The sequence below is a fragment of the Argentina silus genome, assembly GCF_951799395.1.
Source record: "Argentina silus genome assembly, chromosome: 14".
In the NCBI taxonomy this organism is placed as follows: domain Eukaryota; kingdom Metazoa; phylum Chordata; class Actinopteri; order Argentiniformes; family Argentinidae; genus Argentina; species Argentina silus.
The window spans coordinates 12546823-12565290 of record NC_139668.1 but is presented as its reverse complement, the minus strand read 5'-3'; the positions used below and the strand labels follow the sequence as shown (position 1 = coordinate 12565290).

Below are 18468 nucleotides of genomic sequence, written 5' to 3'. Positions count from 1 at the left end.
CTTGTGGTGAAAACAAGGGGCTGTTAATTACCTGCCATCGTTTGGGGAGAGCAGGTTCTCCTTCACAGCGATGGCTCCTCTGTGATACAGCATACTGTATGAATACAGGCTTCTGCAATAGAGAGAGCAAAGCAGATATATTTGATTTAAATTAGATGTTGAGGCCAAATGCTAGCAGGTCTGCACTACAGGGTTGGTGCATGTAACAAGTGAACATTGTGATTTGGTTGTGGGAGTCAGTCTGGCGGGTCCATTGCATTACCCCTGTCCTTGTCCTTGTGCTGTCCTGAGTGCTGTGTATCAGTCAGAGACGCTGTGTGGGTAAAGGCCCTTGTAATGAAACGCTATGCCTTCAATCTTATTCTCAACTGCCATCAAATGTCCTGCACCTGATGATTGCCTCTCCCCCCAGAGAGAAATTGAAGATGGAAATAGATTAGACCTGAGGATGAGAACCAGTATGGATGTTGATCAAAGAGATATAAGCAGCTTGTCAAGATCTTATTGACTGCTGGAGAGGAAATATGTTCCACCAGTTACAGCAGAAGAGAAAGAGCCAACCCCCTTGGCTCTACTGTATCCTTTAGTGACAGCACAGACAGGCATTCTCTTATCCATAAATCTTATTGGCCTTCTTATACATTTGTCTGCTCGATTCAGCAATATTTGAATATTTAATACAAATATTTCTATATGCTACTCCTCCACAGTTCAAAACTTCACACAAGGAACTTCACCAGCTCTTTCTGGCTTTTATCAGCCTCTGGAGAGCGGATGTTAGAACGTGTCTCTGCTCTATATCATTCCCTAACTCTGCAGAGAGTGTGTGGAACCCTATGAAGGACTCTCACACTGGTCCAGTTGTATACCTGTATTTCTCTCGCTGAGATGAGATGCTCAGCTGCCTCTCCCTTATGGCTCTGAGAAAAAGACTCATTGAACAGCCGTCAGCTACACCACTTCATCCTTTAAAACAAGCTCTGCTCCACTCCTGCTCCTCTGCACGGTACATCTCTACTCTGGTGTCAGACAGGCCCTCCACTCTCTTCTCCGGGGGCCAGAGACCCGGTGTTCTCTTGGACTGCTGTATAAGGAGTGCTTATTGTGAGGCCTCACAGCCGTTCTGCTCTCTCAGCGAGCGCCCTTGCAGCCTGGGGAACCCCGGGCTATGGAAGCAGAGGACCTTTCTCATTATGAGAGTAATGAGAGCGATCTTTCGTGTTGTTGTGCTTCAAACAATAATTTCTCAGAGGGAAAGATGGAGAAAGCTCTTGGAAAAGAGCCCCTCCCCTCTGCTCAACCTGTTACACAGCCAAGTGAGTGTGGTGAGGAGTCTATCCCTGACTTTGCTTTCTCGGAAGCAATCAGGCGTGCTGCAGTGAAACTCGATCTCGACTTTCCTGGACCCCCTCCACCCATGAAGAAGTCTAGGCTTGATGGTCGAACGTCAGCAGATGAACCCCCATCTGCATGCATGCACACGCCTGTCTTCCTAGACTGCTTATCCCTGATTCGGATTGAGCTGCCCCCACAATGGACAGGTGAGGCTTTTCAGCTATGTCCCGAGGTGTTTTGTAACGGATGTGTCTGAGGCTCATGGCCTCCTTGATTGTGGTAGTCCCGCTTGGCCTCCTTTTCATGAAAGATTTTCAGTAATGTGTCATAACACCCCACCTTGACCCCTCTCTGCATCAGCATAAATGCATGTTTGTCTCCGCATTACAGTGTTGGAGAGACCCCTTCCTACTGCTGATAGGATGCCCCATGGGGAGAGTCCTATCACGCAAAGTTGTGTACAGAGATGGGGGGAGTAGTTCACGAAGGTCAGACTCTGTGAGCACAGCCTACATCAACATTCTTAAGCTCACCGTGTTACTAGCCCTCAGGCATGTTTGTCCATTCCTACAGGGATACCATGTCCTGGTCAGGCCAGACAACGCGTCCACAGTGGTGTACGTCAATCGCCAATGAGGGATACGCTCCAGCGGCGACCATCTGTTGTCTCTCAGAGCAACACAGGCAGACTGAATTTGGGAGCGGATTTACAGTCGCGGGGAGGCCCCCTAGCAGGGGAGGCCCGCGATTCCATCCAGATGTCGTCCAGGAGATTTGGAAACGTTATGGCAGGGCTGCCATACACCTTTACGCATCTCAGGACAACATGCATTGCTGTTTGTTATTAGTGATAATAGATCACAACACTCACGGACATGTTGACTCACCAGTGGCCAGATGCACTCCTTTACGCATTCCCTCCTGTCAGCCTTATTTCTCCCACTCTGGACAGAGTGAAGAGGCGTGGTCTATGCTTTCTCCTGATTGCCCTGCATTCAGGCCCGGGAGGCAAGCCAGCAAGCTGGGATAGCACAGCTTCTTTATGCATGACCTTGGTGCTTTCAGTTGCGCAGGGATTTGCTATCCCAAGTGCAGGGCCAAATTTTCCACCTGCATCTATGGGTTTGGCCCATGAGAGGTTCAATCGAAACTCGGAGGCCTTGTCTCAGAATGTGATTGCCACGATTTAGGGGGATAGGGCCCCCTCTACAAGGAGTCTATACTACCTCAAGTGGAGGGTGTTTAAGGGTTAGTGTTAGAGACATGGTGGGGTGCCTTTTTGTGATCTATCCCCATCCTCTCATTCTTACAGGACCTGCTTGTACAGGGCAATGCCTGTTATAGGGGTTTTCTCCTTTCTCCTTCTCTTATTAGCTCCGCCCGAGGCCTGCAAGCTACCACTGAGGAGCTGAGAGAGGTGCAATTAGCAGGTGGGCTTTGTGGGCTTTGTTAACACACCGTGCTGAGGCTGTGGGAGAGGGAAACAGATGCACTAAGGAGCCCGGCTCTCTGATCTCACTGTAACTGTTTCTGTTGTCTGCTTCACTGAGTACCAGTTCTCCTGAGCACCTGGATGACTGTGTTAACAACACTTAGTGACAGTGTTGCTCTCAGTGTCGCTCCCTCACTGAGATGAGAGGAGGTTTAAACATGCAGGAGCTGTTTTCTGGAACACACTACTAACCTCTCTCAACTTGGCATCAGTGTGGCCAAGACATTACATTTTTACATTTATGGCATTTAGCAGATGCTTTTATCCAAAGCGACTTACAACAATACATTTCTTTAAGTAAGTGAATCATCTATCCAACAGTCATCATAAGACAAAGTAATCAATGCTCACACCAGGGGCCTAGGCAGTCGTAATGCCAGTAGGCTATTTTTAAAAATGTATTTTATTAGCAGGAGAGAACTTGTACAGGGGGGGTAGCGGGGGTGAAGAGGTCTCTAGGGTTGGGGTTGGGGTTAGGGTTAGTGTAGGGGGGGTAGTGAGGGTGAAGCGGTCTTTAGGACATGGGGTAGATACCAGGGGTATCTCACATTCTGGACATTTGGTAACTTATTAAGTAGCAGCACCTCTTAAGTGGCCTATTCTACCTGTTGCCATGACACTTTACATGCAGAGTTTTCTAACATACACATTGTGTGTCCAGTCAGGTCCAGGTAGCAGATGCGAGCTCTGGCCTTGCTCTGTGACAGGTTCCCCATGGTGACAGCTATGACACCACTGCCCCTCTCCAGAAGTGGATAGTCACGCTCACTCCCAAAGAGGCCAAATCTCCACCTCATGACTGAAAGCAAGAGAGCGATAGAGGGAGAGCGTAAAAGGAGGAAAAGAGGAGAGGAAGGGAAATCCATTACCTCTCCCCCCCTCTGCCTTGCACTAGGCTGCCTGTGTTGTACCTTGTTATTGTTGGTGGAGGATTTGAAATCGGCGAATGTGGCTGAGCCAGTGCTTTTAGATGTGGAGAGAGTGCAGTGCTGCACTTTAGAATCCTTTCTGGTTGGGTTTTTTTTATGTATTTTTTCTGGTTGAGGTGAGTCAGCCTCAACGGGTCAGCTATCAGCTCTCTGCAGACTGCTCATCTGCCTTTGATTCACCCCGCTGTATGGTGCTCCACTTACGCTCCCCTCTCCCTCCCCTCTCCCTCCCCTCTTCCTCCCCCCATTCACACTATCCTTACTTCCCATGTCACCTTTTTCTGAGATTTCAAACATTATTTCCTTCTGTTCTTAACTTCTCAACGAATGCAACTTGGAGTGAAGGAGAGAAAAATCATGGAAGAGATGGATATGGAGGAGGTGTGTAGGCTTCACAAGCTTTTCTGAGAGAGCAAGAGAGAGAGCAAGAGAGACAGAGACCTACTGTAAAGCATAATTGAGAGAAGGAAAACAAAATGAGGGAAAGAAGAAAATAGAGAATTAGCATGCAGAATGAAAAGCTAGGTGACTAACAGGATTAGTAGCACATAGCTAATAAACATGGCCTCAAGCAGCCTTCTAGCAGCTGTTGGTCTGACAGATGTGAGCATTCTTGTGTTGATTCAGCTCATTAAGACAAACAGAGCTAAGTTCAGTTAATAACACTGAGAGTAATCAAATGACTCATGTTTCTCTAGTTCTCTGCTCTGTACTCTTTGACTAATAGCGTAGAGGAGAGGCAGCTTTGGTACTCTAAATGTGCAGCAAAAGCAGGTTCAAATGTCATGGATGCAGAGGCGGACGAGACATCTAGCTACAGTACATATTGTACTGTGCATTATTAACTTTATCCGTTGAAGTGCCATCACAGTGAAAATATAGTCTTTTTACAAAAGTTTTGCTTACTGGCAATGATGCCAGTAATCTGAATTACTGTGACACTTTGGATATTGCTGCTGCTGCTGCTGATGATGATGATGATGAAGGAGGATTAGGATCAAGATTGTCGTAAAGGCGGTGATAATTATAACCATACGTTACAATTACGTATGGTACGTTTTTGATCCAGGCTTTTCATCCCCAGCAGGCGGTCAGGGGGACTGCGTCAGGAACCGGGAGAATCAATGCTGAGAACGTTCTGTCCTCAGAGCCCCTGTCAGGGGGTCACCTCCTCCTGCTGATAGCATTAACCCAGTATCAGTTACATCTCTTCATCCACTCAGCCGCAATGAGAGAGGAAAGGTGTCAGAGTCCTCTGTCTCATCTCTGTCTGAACCAGCAACACTCAGAGGAAAACAGTAGTTTAAAAGACAAATTGTATATGCCAAACCGTATTCTTAAATCCAATTTGTGGCAACGAATGCTCATTATCTTCGCTGCATGCGAGAAGCATTGTTTAGGCAGCCCTGTTTTGTCGTCAAATCTCAATTTTCTCACATCCATCACAGCAGTTAAACAGATATACCTTAATGGAATTTTGCTGGTACAGTTTTTTATTAAAAATGATTACATTTTATGCCTTTTACTCACCATTGCATTCAACCTCATACAGGTAATTCATATTCTATAATGAAGTGGCTTGTTGGTTGTACACTGCTGCCCATCTAAACATGTTTTTCATTTACCCCATAACCTTACTCTTGTTTCGACATCAGCCTCCCCCTCCTCCACAATTGTTTTTTTCCTTCCTCTACAATTTTCCTGCTTCATTCGAGCGTGTTGCATAAAACCAATTTTCCGACAGGCGTATAGGGATTGTGGCGATAATGGAAAAGAAATGGGTGAGGTGAATGCTAAAATGAGATAAGTGCAGACACGAGTGAAGCTTAGCTTGGGATTTTATATTTCACCACACAGAGATGTGAACCGAAATGGTAAACATATACTACATGACATGGAGAATATATAAGCATGTTCTAAACATACAAATTCTGATAGATATTTTGATACATAGCCGACTGTACCAGTATAGTGTTTATAGGACTATTAGGAAAGAAACATAACGATACCCATGTTTGGTATGGAGATTTTATATTTTCAGTTCCAGGTGTAACCGACAACCCGATCTGATCTCCACTATGAATAGAGACTGGGGACTGGGGACAGGGGACTGGACTTTTTCATCTTGACTTCAGAGACCATCATAAATATTTCAAAGACTTTTATTCATTCTGCATTGCCTTTTCTACTTCTACTTCTTTTTCTCTTCTAACACTGTACAATTTCCTCATCCTCACTCCTCTACCGCCCTGTAAACTCATCTCTGGGCTTGTTTCAGTTCAAACGACCTCCCTCAGATCAGCATTCGTCCTGCCTCTGGAACCAGCATTACTCAGGTGGTCAAATAGAAAGAGTACAGAAGACAGACGTGGCCAAGTGTGAAACAGCATTCAATTTCCTTTCAAAGAGCCCTTCTAATCCCAGAACTTCTCTCCACCATTCAGTTGGCCTCACATCTGTGTGATAGGGGCGTTTGTGTGTGACAGACCAGTGCGTTTCAAGGACAAGCATAGGAATGCACTTAGGATAATGTCTCCTCCTCTCTTACTTGTACCTGAGAGGTTCAGGCAGTCACAGAGATACGACTGTGTGCCAACTGCTAAGCCTGTGGCCTGCTCTGTCTGTCCCCTGTGTGTGTGTGTGTGTGTGTGTGTGTGTGTGTGTGTGTGTGTGTGTGTGTGTGCGCGCGCGTGTGCATGTGTGTATGTGTGTGTGCGCACGCGTTTGCACACGCTATACGGTTCATCAGTGGTGTGTGATCTGTCCTCCATGATTTGTGGTCTGTGTGTGTCTGTGTGTGTGTGTGTGTGTGTTTGTGGTATCTAGTTTGTGTGGTGTGTGTGTGTTGTGTCTGCAGGTTGGCCCCTGTGTCCCTGGACAGATGGCTCAGACAGGCCTCTCAGTAGACAGGCTATTTATGTAGCAGAACCGTGTCTCTCTAGCCCTCATGGGGCTGTGGGACAACTCCTCTGCCTCTTTTTTTATCTCTCTCTCTCTATCTCTCTCTTCCTCCCTAACTCTCTCTCTCTCGGTCTCTCCTTGCCATGGCCCAGTTCTCCTGCCTAGAACAGATGTTCTCAGTGCTCCATCATTTACTCACCTCCCTCTTAATTACTCCCTTTAATTAGCAGCACACACCACACACTTGTGTGCGCACACACACACACACACACACACACACACACACACAGTCCTTATTCTCTCTTTTCCTCCACCTGTCCCTCTATAACATGGAAAAGGAGAGTCAGGCGACAGGATGAATAGATCACATCAGTGTTTTGCTGGAGGGGAGGCACGGAAAGAACTGGATCTCCCATCACTTAAATGCACTTTTAAACTACCGTGTGTGTGTGTGTGTGTGTGTGTGTGTGTGTGTGTGTGTGTGTGTGTTTGAAAGGGCCTATGTGTGATAAAGCAGCAGTGATGATTAGAGCAGCTTTGTAGGAGAGATTGCTGATAGAGCTCCACTGAGACTCCTTTGAAGGGATGAGTGCTTAGAGAGCAGAGAACGTTGCTTTGTTTAGTGGGGCTCTCGCACACACACACACACACACACACACACACACACACACACTGTACAGGAAAAAAGGAGGGAAACAACCATTTTTTTCTCTAATATTCCTCAATCGCTCCCTTTCATCCCTTTCATCTCGTCTCTCCCTGTTCTTTCACAGTAACACAAAGATGCTTGTCCTCCAAACCCTCTCAGAACCTGTTGTTTATTTATGAGGAAGTGTCACATGAATTATTTACCCGTCATTTGTTGCTTTTAAATAGTGAGCAGCACAGAGCGGTGTTTGCTGTCTCTGTCACTCTCTACCACTCTCTCAGGGTTGAAACTCTCATGTGAACTTCTGTCGTGCATCTGTCTGCTTGTGTGTTTTTTTTTATTTGGTGTTTCTTTTCTTTTTAATTTTGTTAAATTGAGTTACAGTATTTGAAGGACACACAAAGTGAACACCCGATACTCCGGTGATGCATTGTGAACCACATATTGACCTACATTGAGTCTACACTTTTTACAGTAACTAAGTACTGTAAGTGGAACTGCTTTTCAAGCAACTTTATTTAGAGAGTGTAAAAACACACCCCTAGCATTTCTGTGTGTCGATTGAAGTGGGCAGGGGGGAAGGTCTATCCTTAACACTACCTGAGGATATACAGTACATACAGTATTTATAAACATGTAGGCCTAAGCCATTTTGCTTTTAACTCCATTATAAATTCTTCTATGATGGCTAATTATGATTTCGAAAATGCTGTTGACTTTATGTAGATTAAGCAACAGTGCTGCTGTTGTTTGACAGACGTACACTGATCCCAGAGATTACTGTGAGGCAGAGAGACGGGACTAACGCCAACACTAATTGGATTACACCTCAAAATATTCTGGAAGCGTTCTATTATCACAGGGCTTTCAGGATAATGTGATTACTGTGTGTTGTCCTCTGTTTTAATGGGTTATTATCCAGCGATGTACCATGAGTTCATTAACAGTACATTACCGCTTGTTGCCCTACATTGCTACGTCGTCACCTGTGATTGTCGCAGTGTCCTTGTACCTAAATAAAGGTCATGGAGATTTTGCATACAGTCAGTATCAGATTATTAGACTAAATCACTAAGGGAGGACATGCCACTGTCAGATACATATATGCCTGTCTGTAATGACTAGTACTTGGGCAGAGGACTCAGTAGCACGACTCAGGACACAGGCTTGATCCAAAAGAATAGTATTTACTAGAAAAAGGTTCGGTACACAGGGGGGCAGTCAATCGGTAGCGTATATCCAGAAAGGGGTAGGCAAAAGAGAGAACGGTACACAGGTAATGAAATCTGAGATCCAGGCTGATAGTCCAACAGGGAGAAGGCAAAAGGCAAAGGCAAAAAGAACACTCAAAGATCAAAAAACATGAAAAAACTAGACACTAGGGAGATTGCTCGGACGTCACAGAGGCACAATAAACCAACTGGCAACGAAACAGAGGAACACACAGACTATATACACAGGGAATGATGGGAAGGAACAGGTTAAATCAACACAAGGGCGGATAACGAAGTGACAGAAATGGAAAAACAACGTGAGTAAAACAGGAAATAAATGAACAACAAAAACAAAGACAAACAACACACAGGACTGGATGTCTCACTGTCAGATTGTCCAGCCTTGCTTCCTGGCTCAGTGCTGACAGTCAAGCTGCACCTACATTGCAACTCTAACTTCAGACTATTTCTCTGTCACAAAAGGGCTCTCTTTGACCTCAGGTCAGTCCTATTCATCTCTTTCAGCTATTTTTAATTATTCTCGGTCACTGTGACACATCTATTCTCCATATGGAACAGAACCAGAGGGGCCACACTCTCTACCTACAGGTCAAGCAATTATGAGATGGAATAATACCTGATGGATACTGATGTGCAATTGACTCCCTTTTAGTCATATGAACATGAGTATAGTTCCATTGGAGAGGCCTATAGCTCATCCAGGGCTAACCTGAAGAGGGGCATCAGGAAGGCCAAACACAACCACAAACTGCAGATTGAGGAATAGGATGGAGGTGGAGCGTGTCTCCAGCTTCAAGTTCCACATCTCCGAGGACCTCTCTTGGACACTCAACTCCTCCACCCTGGTCAAAAAGGTGCAGCAGCGTCTATACTTCCTGAGGAGACTGAAGAAAGCCCATCTGTCTCCTAAGATCCTGGTCAACTTCTATCAGTGCACCATCGAGAGCATTCTGACAAACTGCATCACAGTCTGATATGGCAGCTGCTCTGTCTCCGACCAGAAGGCCCTGCAACAGGTACTGAAAACCGTCCAATACATCACCGGTGCCCAACTCCCTGCCATCGAGGTCCTCCAGCACGGGCGGTGTCTGCGGAGGGCGCGAGGCATCTCCCCCCAGCCACGGACTGTTTGCCCTCCTCCCACCAGCAGGTTCAGGAACAGCTTCTTCCCTGCAGCTGTTAATCTGCTGAACTCAGAATCCCGTCGGTAGCCCAGCCCCCCCCCTACCAGCTGCCCCCTCTCCACCCCGCAACAAGAGGAACATTGACTCCCAGTATCACGGTACCCTCTCCCCATACCTCTACTGGCTGTACACAGGACTCCAATTTAGCTTTTGCACTACTGCTTGTTTGCACATACCATATTTATTATATTGGTCTCTAATTATACATCTTACATATATGTAACATACCTCAATACCTACTGCCCTTGTTCAACTGTACATATCATATTGATATTCCTCTCATGTATACTCACTTATTATATTCTTTTATTTATACTCACTGTAATACCTTATACTGTAATATAATGCAATTTCATGTCAATTTCATTGCACTATGCCACTATTTGCACTATCTGGTTAGATGCCAAACTACATTTTGTTGTCTCAGTACTTGTACTCTGTGCAATGACAATAAAGTTCAATCTAATCTAATCTAATCTAATTGTACTCTCAGATGTGTTAGATTGCCAGATATGTATCTCCTTGCAGAGGCAGGTGGTTAATATGAGGGTAAACCCAGTGGAGTGACATGGCGGCGTATCTCAAAGGTGGTTCATGTGAGGGTAACCCCTGTTGAGGAGGGAGGCGGGCTGCTGTCACTGGGACTACACACTCTGTTATCAACGTGCTTCCCTAATGACCTGTTGGCATTGGATAATGTTGGAAAACCCAGGTAGCTACAACGATATACAGTTAGGTCCATATATATTTTAGCTCTTTACCAAAACATATTCCAGTTACAGTTATATAATTAATATGGGCTCTCAGACTCTCAGCTTTAATTTGAGGGTATTCACATCCAAATTGGAGGAAGGGTTTAGAAATTACAGCTCTTTTATATGTAGCCCCCTCTTTTCAAGGGACCAAAAGTAATTGGACAATTGACTCAAAAGCTGTTTCATGGACAGGTGTGAGCTATTCCTTTGTTATTTCTTTATCAATTAAGCAGGTAAAAGGTCTGAGTTGATTTCAAGTGTGGCATTTGCATTTGGAAGCTGTTGCTGTGTCCTGGTGTGTCCTGTCCTGAGCCAGTCTCTCTGTCTGTCTGTGTATCCAGGTGATGAACGTGAGCCTATCAGAGGGTGACAGGGTGACATTTGAGGACCTGGGGGGTGGGGAGCCCTCGGTGCTGGCCAATCAGTCCATCCTGATGAGGGGATTGGTGGTGCGTAGCCGCAGCAACCAGATCACCATCCACTTCCACAGCCAGCACCAGAACAGGGCCGGCTCCTTCCTGCTGCGCTACCAAGGTAAGACTATGCCTCACCACGCCATGACGAAACAGCACTAGCAACAACAACCAACCATACAGCATAGCACCAGAACCAAAAAACTAAATTGCAACCCAACAATCAAATGGAACAGCATTTGTACACTACACTACTGATCAAACACCGCTTCAGAAGCAACCAACTGAATGCCATAAACAACCAACCTAATTTCATCATGTTTGTAGAACCAACTTCAGTGTAGGGCTTACAAAGTTGGGCTGTCTCCCCCCGACTCTGCCAGCAATCTCTGTGCACTGGGCATAACCACCCCTGTTATCACTTGTCAACATAATGTGTTTATGTGCGCCAGAAATTGACAACTGCTGTCAATGGGCCGCATAATTAGGAGGGGAAATTGCTGTGATAATGCTCATTTAATTGTCATTTACCAGAGATGTCAAAAGGAGACACCAGTTTCTGAAAGGTGACGAGGCTTGTTGCTCACGCATGATAGTCAAATGAAAGCAACTTTGCACAAGCCCAGTATCTTCTGTTTCTGGGAACTAATGAACTGTGGTAGGTTGGTAACGGGCTAATGTCATTTCACACAATGCCTAGAGTGCCTGTTGAATAAGAAATTCATTTTCCCTCTCATCCCTTTTTGAATCATTTTCTCATTTACTTTCTCCTTCTTCCTCTTTCCTTCTCTCGCTGCCCTCTCCTTAGTTAGGTGTACTCTAGGTTCTAGCTCCCCTGTTTGTCTTCTCTCTACCTCTTCCTCACTCCTCTCTCCCCTCTCCGTGTTAAGGTGTGTGAGTGTTAGTGTTCTCTCTCCCTGTGTCTCTCCTCTCTCCCCCTCTCATAAGTCTGAGTTTTTTTTTGCCATCCAGTGCGAGAGACATCCATGGGTTTCTTAAGCAGCCCTCTGCTTCTCTATTTAAGTATGTGGCAATCACACGTCACGGTGCAAACAGCACGGCATCACCGTAGCCCTGATAATTACTTTCTGTTTCTTTACAAAAACCTCAAATTACCTCACACAGCGGGCCCTCTTCCTCCCCTCTTCCTCCCCCCTCCCTCCCCCCTCCCCCTGTTTGATATGCTCCAATGCACCGTGGTGCTCTGATCTATGTCAGTGAGGGTGGCTGACGTCACAGCACTGATTATATTCCCCCTGCCTGCGATGGACAGTGGAGAGTAGACAGTGCCAAAACAGAGAAAAGTTGTTTTAGAGCCTTCAAAGGGAATAGGCTCTAAAATGGGATGTGTATGCAATGTTTTATCTATTTTTATACAGCAGCTAACTATGACAAAGAATATATTCCCCAGGGAGACAATAAAGTTGATGTTATCCAACACATCAAAGAATTAATGGAGATTGTCCAATAGATTGTAAGTGATGTGTAATGTAATCTTTATAGGCAATCACTTGCAGTATGTACAGTCTTGTAAATGTCTAGCCGAAGCACCCCTCAGGTCTTCTCCAGTTTTCTCCACAAGCCTCTCACTCTCTCTCTCTCTCTCTCTCTCTCTCTCTGTGCATGTGTGTAAACTGCAGGCAGCAGCACTAACCACTGGACAGAATTTGGGCACATGCTTGCTAATTAGGATGTAATGGGGTCACCAGCGTGTTAAACACTAGTGCATTATATTGCAATGGAACACTGCCTGGAAACACTCTGACTACTCATTAGGCAACATCAAATGAAAGTTAAGATCCATTTATCAGCTAGTCAGCCATTTTCTCCCTCTGGCAGACATGGTGCCCGTCCAGAAACGGACATTTACCCCCTAGCCAGAAAAGCCCTTAAATGTTTGTTATGGACCAATGCCTTATTAAAAATGGTTAACCCCCAACTTCTGGTTACTATATCTCAATCGAGCCAAAATGATTCGGCTTCTACGAGTATGGGTGAGCTTTACACTTAAAGAAACCCTCCACCTATCTTCTATTCTCTTGATGTTCTCTGAAAAATCTGTTATTGGATGTTTAAAATGAAAAGGGGACAGTCTAATTCTATTTAGTTTGATCTCAAAGTCAGTGATAATGGTGGTTATCTGATGACTTACAGTGCCTTCGGAAAGTATTCAGACCCCATCACTTTTTCCACATTTTGTTGTTTTATAGGCTCAATTTAAAATGGATTAAATTAAAAGAATTTGTCAATCCACACACAATTCCCCAGAATGACAAAGCAAAAACACATTTACAGAAATTTCAGTAAATTTATTAAAATTGAAATACAGAAATACCTCATGTACATAAGTATTCAGACCCTTTGCTATGACACTGTTAAAATTAGGTAAAATGCAAAAATGTCATCAACAGATCACTCAGTAAGTTGAATTGAGTCCATCTTAATGCAAGGATAATAGTTAATGTAGTTTTGGAATTAATATCTTTGTTTTTATAGGGTCTCTGATTTGCATTTTTGCATTTTAGCTAATTTTAAAAATGTCATAGCAAAGGGTCTGAATACTTATGTACATGAGGTATTTCTGTACTTCAATGTTAATACATTTACTGAAATTTCTAAACCTGTTTTCGCTTTGTCATTCTGGGGTATTGTGTGTGGATTGATGGCAAATTCTTTTAATTTAATCCATTTTAAATTGAGTCTATAACACAACAAAATGTGGAAAAAGTGAAGGGGTCTGAATACTTTTCGCAGGCACTGTACAATATAAGCTAGAGACAGAAGCTGTCATCTTTTTTTATTATCCACCATGACAGTTTTACGGAGTATTAAGATGAGTGCTCTGATATTATAATCTATTTTCTCTACCATCTGATCACCTGTCCCATGTAATGGTGCTCAGACAAGCATGGCGGAGGGGACAGATCTGTTAGAAGATGGACACTGTGCAGTCGGAGGTGTCTGTGGTTAATTCCTGTTTCATCATCTCCTCTAGCTGAGATGACAGAGTGATGATTACAGCACTTTTTCTCACTCTTCTATTATTTATTGTACATTGCCTGCTCACCACCTACTCTTCTAATTATCTATTCTAATTATCTATTACCTTCACCCCCCCCCCCCCCAACCCCCCTGCCCCCTCCTACTCTCTCTCTGTGTGGGGCCAGCGAGAGGCCAGTTCTGACTCCATTACTGGCACGTATCCTTATTGGCATTGAGACACTGCCGATTATTAAAGTTGTATCTACTTCTCACATTTGGCCAGCCATAAGAAGAGCTAATATTGCATGTGGAGGTAATGCTATCATCGACCAGGGGAGAGGCCTCATTTAACTACTGTTCTGGGAGGAAGATCAATCAAAATAAATGAACAGGAATGCGGGGATAAAAAGTTGATGATCAGGACCTTGTTCCAACATCTCAACAACCTGGCAGTTGTTCACATGATGATGTCCCTTCTAAGACTGGGGAGAAAACTGGTCAGAAACGTGTGTGTGTGCGTGTGCGTGTGCGTGAGTGCATGCGTGTGTATTGTACTACAACTCAACATTACAGTAAACTATTGAAGTACCGGCACCTGGTAATGAATAACAAACCGTATGGCCTTTGAACACTGCCTGTAGCTCTCAAGGCTGGAAGGAAGAAAGCATTATTAGTTGGATTATCCCTCCCTCTCACAGACACTCCTCCCCCCTTTCTTTATTTGCCTGCCAAATCCTGTTGTTCATACGCCAGGCATTACCCTTCCTGTCAGCATATACATCTACATTAATCCATAGATGAAATACGCTGAAGGGCGTAATTGTTGGCCAGACAGTCAATCTTGACTTGGCTCAGATTGGATATTCCAGCGACGCAAGAAAGCGCTCAGTTTCATAAATGCTCATGTAAATAGCAGTAATAGGTTTGGCATACCATCTCTCAGGGTACAGTAAATTAGTTTAGATGAGACGGGTTTTCAAGACACCGTTTGCCAAGGACCCATACAGTTAGGCTCATCAAACTGCTACTGGTACTCTCTCTGACATGCAAGACTATGCTGGGTCTGGCCTCCCCAAGAACATGATTGTACGGAGGTGAGAGCTAAGCCCTGACAGGTAAAAGGCCTTCAGGTCCACTCACCATTGTTTTTCTACCTGTCAGCTGCTATCGCCATTGAAGCCTTGAGTAACAATGATTGTGTCAATGATTGGTTGTGGTGCAAGGATTCCATTCGTGCAGATGTGTTAAGTGGGGGGAAAGAGTGTGTGAATGTGAACAAGAAGGTCATTAGTCTCCTCCCAGCATTGACAGGAAAATTTAGCATAAGGCATTCCACAGCATTTCCAATTGCATTTAAAAAAAAATACATTTACAGAAGGCAAACACATTCACTCCAATACCCCCCAAAAAGGCAGAACTTCCTGTCAGTCTCATCCTCTGAGAAAGAAGCCAGACTGCATTTTCTTTTCTCTCCAAGGGAACAAAGGATGTCACCGGTGCAATACATGAATCATATCTCCACTAACACATGTACGTCTACATAATTCACATTGATCTTTCCTTAATTGTATTCCAAACACTCTGCACTGGTTCATCCATTTTTATTTTGAAGATTTGATTTGAAAACCCATTCTGAATTTTACATAACCAGGTGATCATGCAGGAAAATCTGTTTTTGAGCAGTATGCAATTGCAAAATACAATAAGCAATCATTCTGCTGCACATATTTTCCACACACAGAGGCCTGTGTGAACAGTTAAATTTTTCTTTCTTTCAGAAAGAGATGAATCAGTAGCGAACCCTCCATGTGGATTATCTACCAGTGCTCTGTTAGAGGTGGATTCATGTAGAGGTGCAGATGGAGACCGAGTGTTAGAATGGGGAGAGAAAGAAAAGGGGTTGAAGACGTGTGTGTGTGTGTGTGTGTGTGAGAGTGCGCTGACACACATACTTACACGACACAACACGTACGTATGTGGCACATGTACTTACAATATATGTGTGTGGCAGAGAGAGCAGTGGTCTGGTCGGCATGTCTGTATCTATGGGTTCATTTCCCGCTGGGTCCCCAGGGGTTGGGGCCGTCTCCAGACGCACCTCAAAGACACCAGACACCAGCATCCCCTGACAACCTGTCAGACAGACAGATATCCCATGACAACCTGTCAGACAGACAGATAGACGTGTCAGAACTGCTGCTGGACAACGTGTGATTAAGAGTCACTGACACTCGACTCTCCTCCTCCTCCTCCTCTTCTCTCCTCCACTCTCCACCTCTAGTCTTCCTCCTCCCCTGCTACTCTTCCTCCTCCCCTTCTAGTCTTCCTCCTCCCCTTCTACTCTTCCTCCAGGGAGAACTTTTGAGGTTGTTTTGGTTGTTTCAGCTTTAGAAATGTTGCTTTACTTAATAGAGCAGCTATACCTACAATTCAGACAGGGCAAAAGTTTGTTCGCTAATACTATAATTCACTGATAGGGGCCAGTCCAACCTTGCTTAATCCCTTTTAATGAAAACCATTTAAGTGGTACCAAATTGATTTGAAACATGTATTTAATGATTTTTTTCTTTCAAAATTGCCCTTACCCAGTTAATAGTGATCCATTGTGTTATAATTAAACTATTATTGAAAATTAATTACACGGGGAGCATTTACCTTAAATTAATTATGGGGGGGGGGGCAGAATGGATTTTTACTCAATTAAATTACCACCATATCAGTCTTTAATAGGAAGGAAATTGCATGAAATACAACAGCTGCAAACAGAATAAAGTATTCAAGTGAGTCTGTCAAGCATAATAAGACACTTACTGAACCCTGGTTGTGAACACTGCACCAATATTATAAAAAACTTAAAGTGTTTGTGCAGTATATCTACGCCATTACAACCTATACTATAAGTTACTGTGCAGAGTAAGTACAGTGTGTCACACTGTAAAGGAGGACAGCAGGAGGAGAATGTTTGTCATTGCAGCTTCATGTCAGAGCTTGATTAAAAAAGGCCATCTGTGCAGACCTTCACAGCAGATATACATCTATAGCAAAAACCTTCACAGCAGCAGACAGACATTCACAGCAGCAGACAGACCTTCACAGCAGATACACCTTCACAGCTGATAGACCTTCTCAGCAGATATACTTCTATAGCAGAATAACCTTCACAGCAGCAGATAGACCTCCACTGCAGAGAGACTTCTATAGCAGCAGATAGACCTCCACCGCAGATGAACCTTCACAACAGATGAACCTTCACAACAGATGAACCTTCACAGCAGATTAACCTTCACAGCAGCAGATACTGTAGATCCAAAGGTCATCAACATGTGATCAAATCCCAACTGCTCTCAGCACATGCCATCCATTGTCCCAGCATGCAGCATGTGTTTTCAAAGTCGTACAGAGGGGGCTGCGATCGAGGGTTTCCCCTGCTGCGCTGCGTGGCTGTGCTACCACTCTTTCTGACTTGTCGTTTATTGACCCCTCATCATGGCCACAGATCATTAGCGTGGCCGTATGAAAACAGAGGACTGTGATCGTTACCGGCGATCGTTAACTGCGGTAGTTTATTCGCTTTGATGAAATGATCTTTTGCCGGCACTTGTAAAGCAACTCATAGGGCTCTACTGAAACAAGGCATTTCATTGATTAAGATTATTGCTTGATATGCCCATTACAGAGGGAGCATGACAGCAGGCTGTATGTGGAATGAAGCCAGAGCTTTTTATTGCCTTTGTGCTTTGGCACCTGAGGTGTCAGTGGAAATGGAAAGAAATTAGTTGCTAGTATTTCTATGGGAACAAGGGAGTCTCTGAACTCTTTATATGCTAAATGGTTTTCTTTACCGTCATTGGTGACTTTCCTTATATTATTCAATCTTTTTCTGTGTCTGCCCTTCATCTTTGTTTTCTTTGTGTTCATGTCTATGAATCACAAACCTTAAGTGGAAATGTTACGTGTACAGAGAAAACGTTAAAGCCTCAAAATATCACACAAAATTGTGTGAAACCGAATAGATTCAACTTTGTTCTCACAGGTGTATTTCCCTCTCCATCCTAGGCAGTGGTGACCACCTGCCGCACATTGCTCCTTGGGGCCTTCTCTGACACCCAGTCACAGGCCTGTGGGGTAACTTTCTACTGCCTTTGGTCTTGTGGTGCAGTGGATGTTAATGTGACATAGCGTGAAATCCAATATGAACACGGAGAGAGATTTCCCATATGCCATGGTGTCCTCCCCCAGCAAGCCTGCCACACTCCATTATCCTCAATGAGCTCTGATGGGCCAAATGATTCCCCTCTGTGTTTCATAATTAATGTCCGTGCATAGAGGAGCATGTATCTTTCATCAGGTCATGTAAAATACAGGAGTCTTAATAGACCAATCATCTGTGTTCGCAAGCTAGCGCTAGCATGATGACTTCAGGCTTCTGCTCTGCAGAGCCAAGTGACTCACGTGACCATTATGACAGCATCCTTTCCTGCCCTTCTCCAGGCCCACGGACATGTCTGGAATCAGGACAATTTCTTCCCCTCAGTCTCTGAATAAAGGTCTTACTTTGCAACATTTGCAACCTCTCAACAAGCTGACGGCTCT

General features: G+C 44.4%; 1 protein-coding gene across 1 annotated transcript in view; it reads left to right on the top strand.

Annotated features, from left to right (window-relative positions):
• The window catches only part of LOC310815370 (seizure protein 6-like), a gene marked incomplete at both ends in the record, with an annotated part of 53555 nt that overhangs the window by 15508 nt on the left and 19579 nt on the right, over positions 1-18468 (top strand). Inside the window, one exon of the mRNA XM_083685107.1 lies at positions 10822-11014. Coding sequence (XP_083541233.1) covers positions 10822-11014 — 193 coding nt within the window. The remainder of the gene's footprint in view (positions 1-10821; positions 11015-18468) is intronic.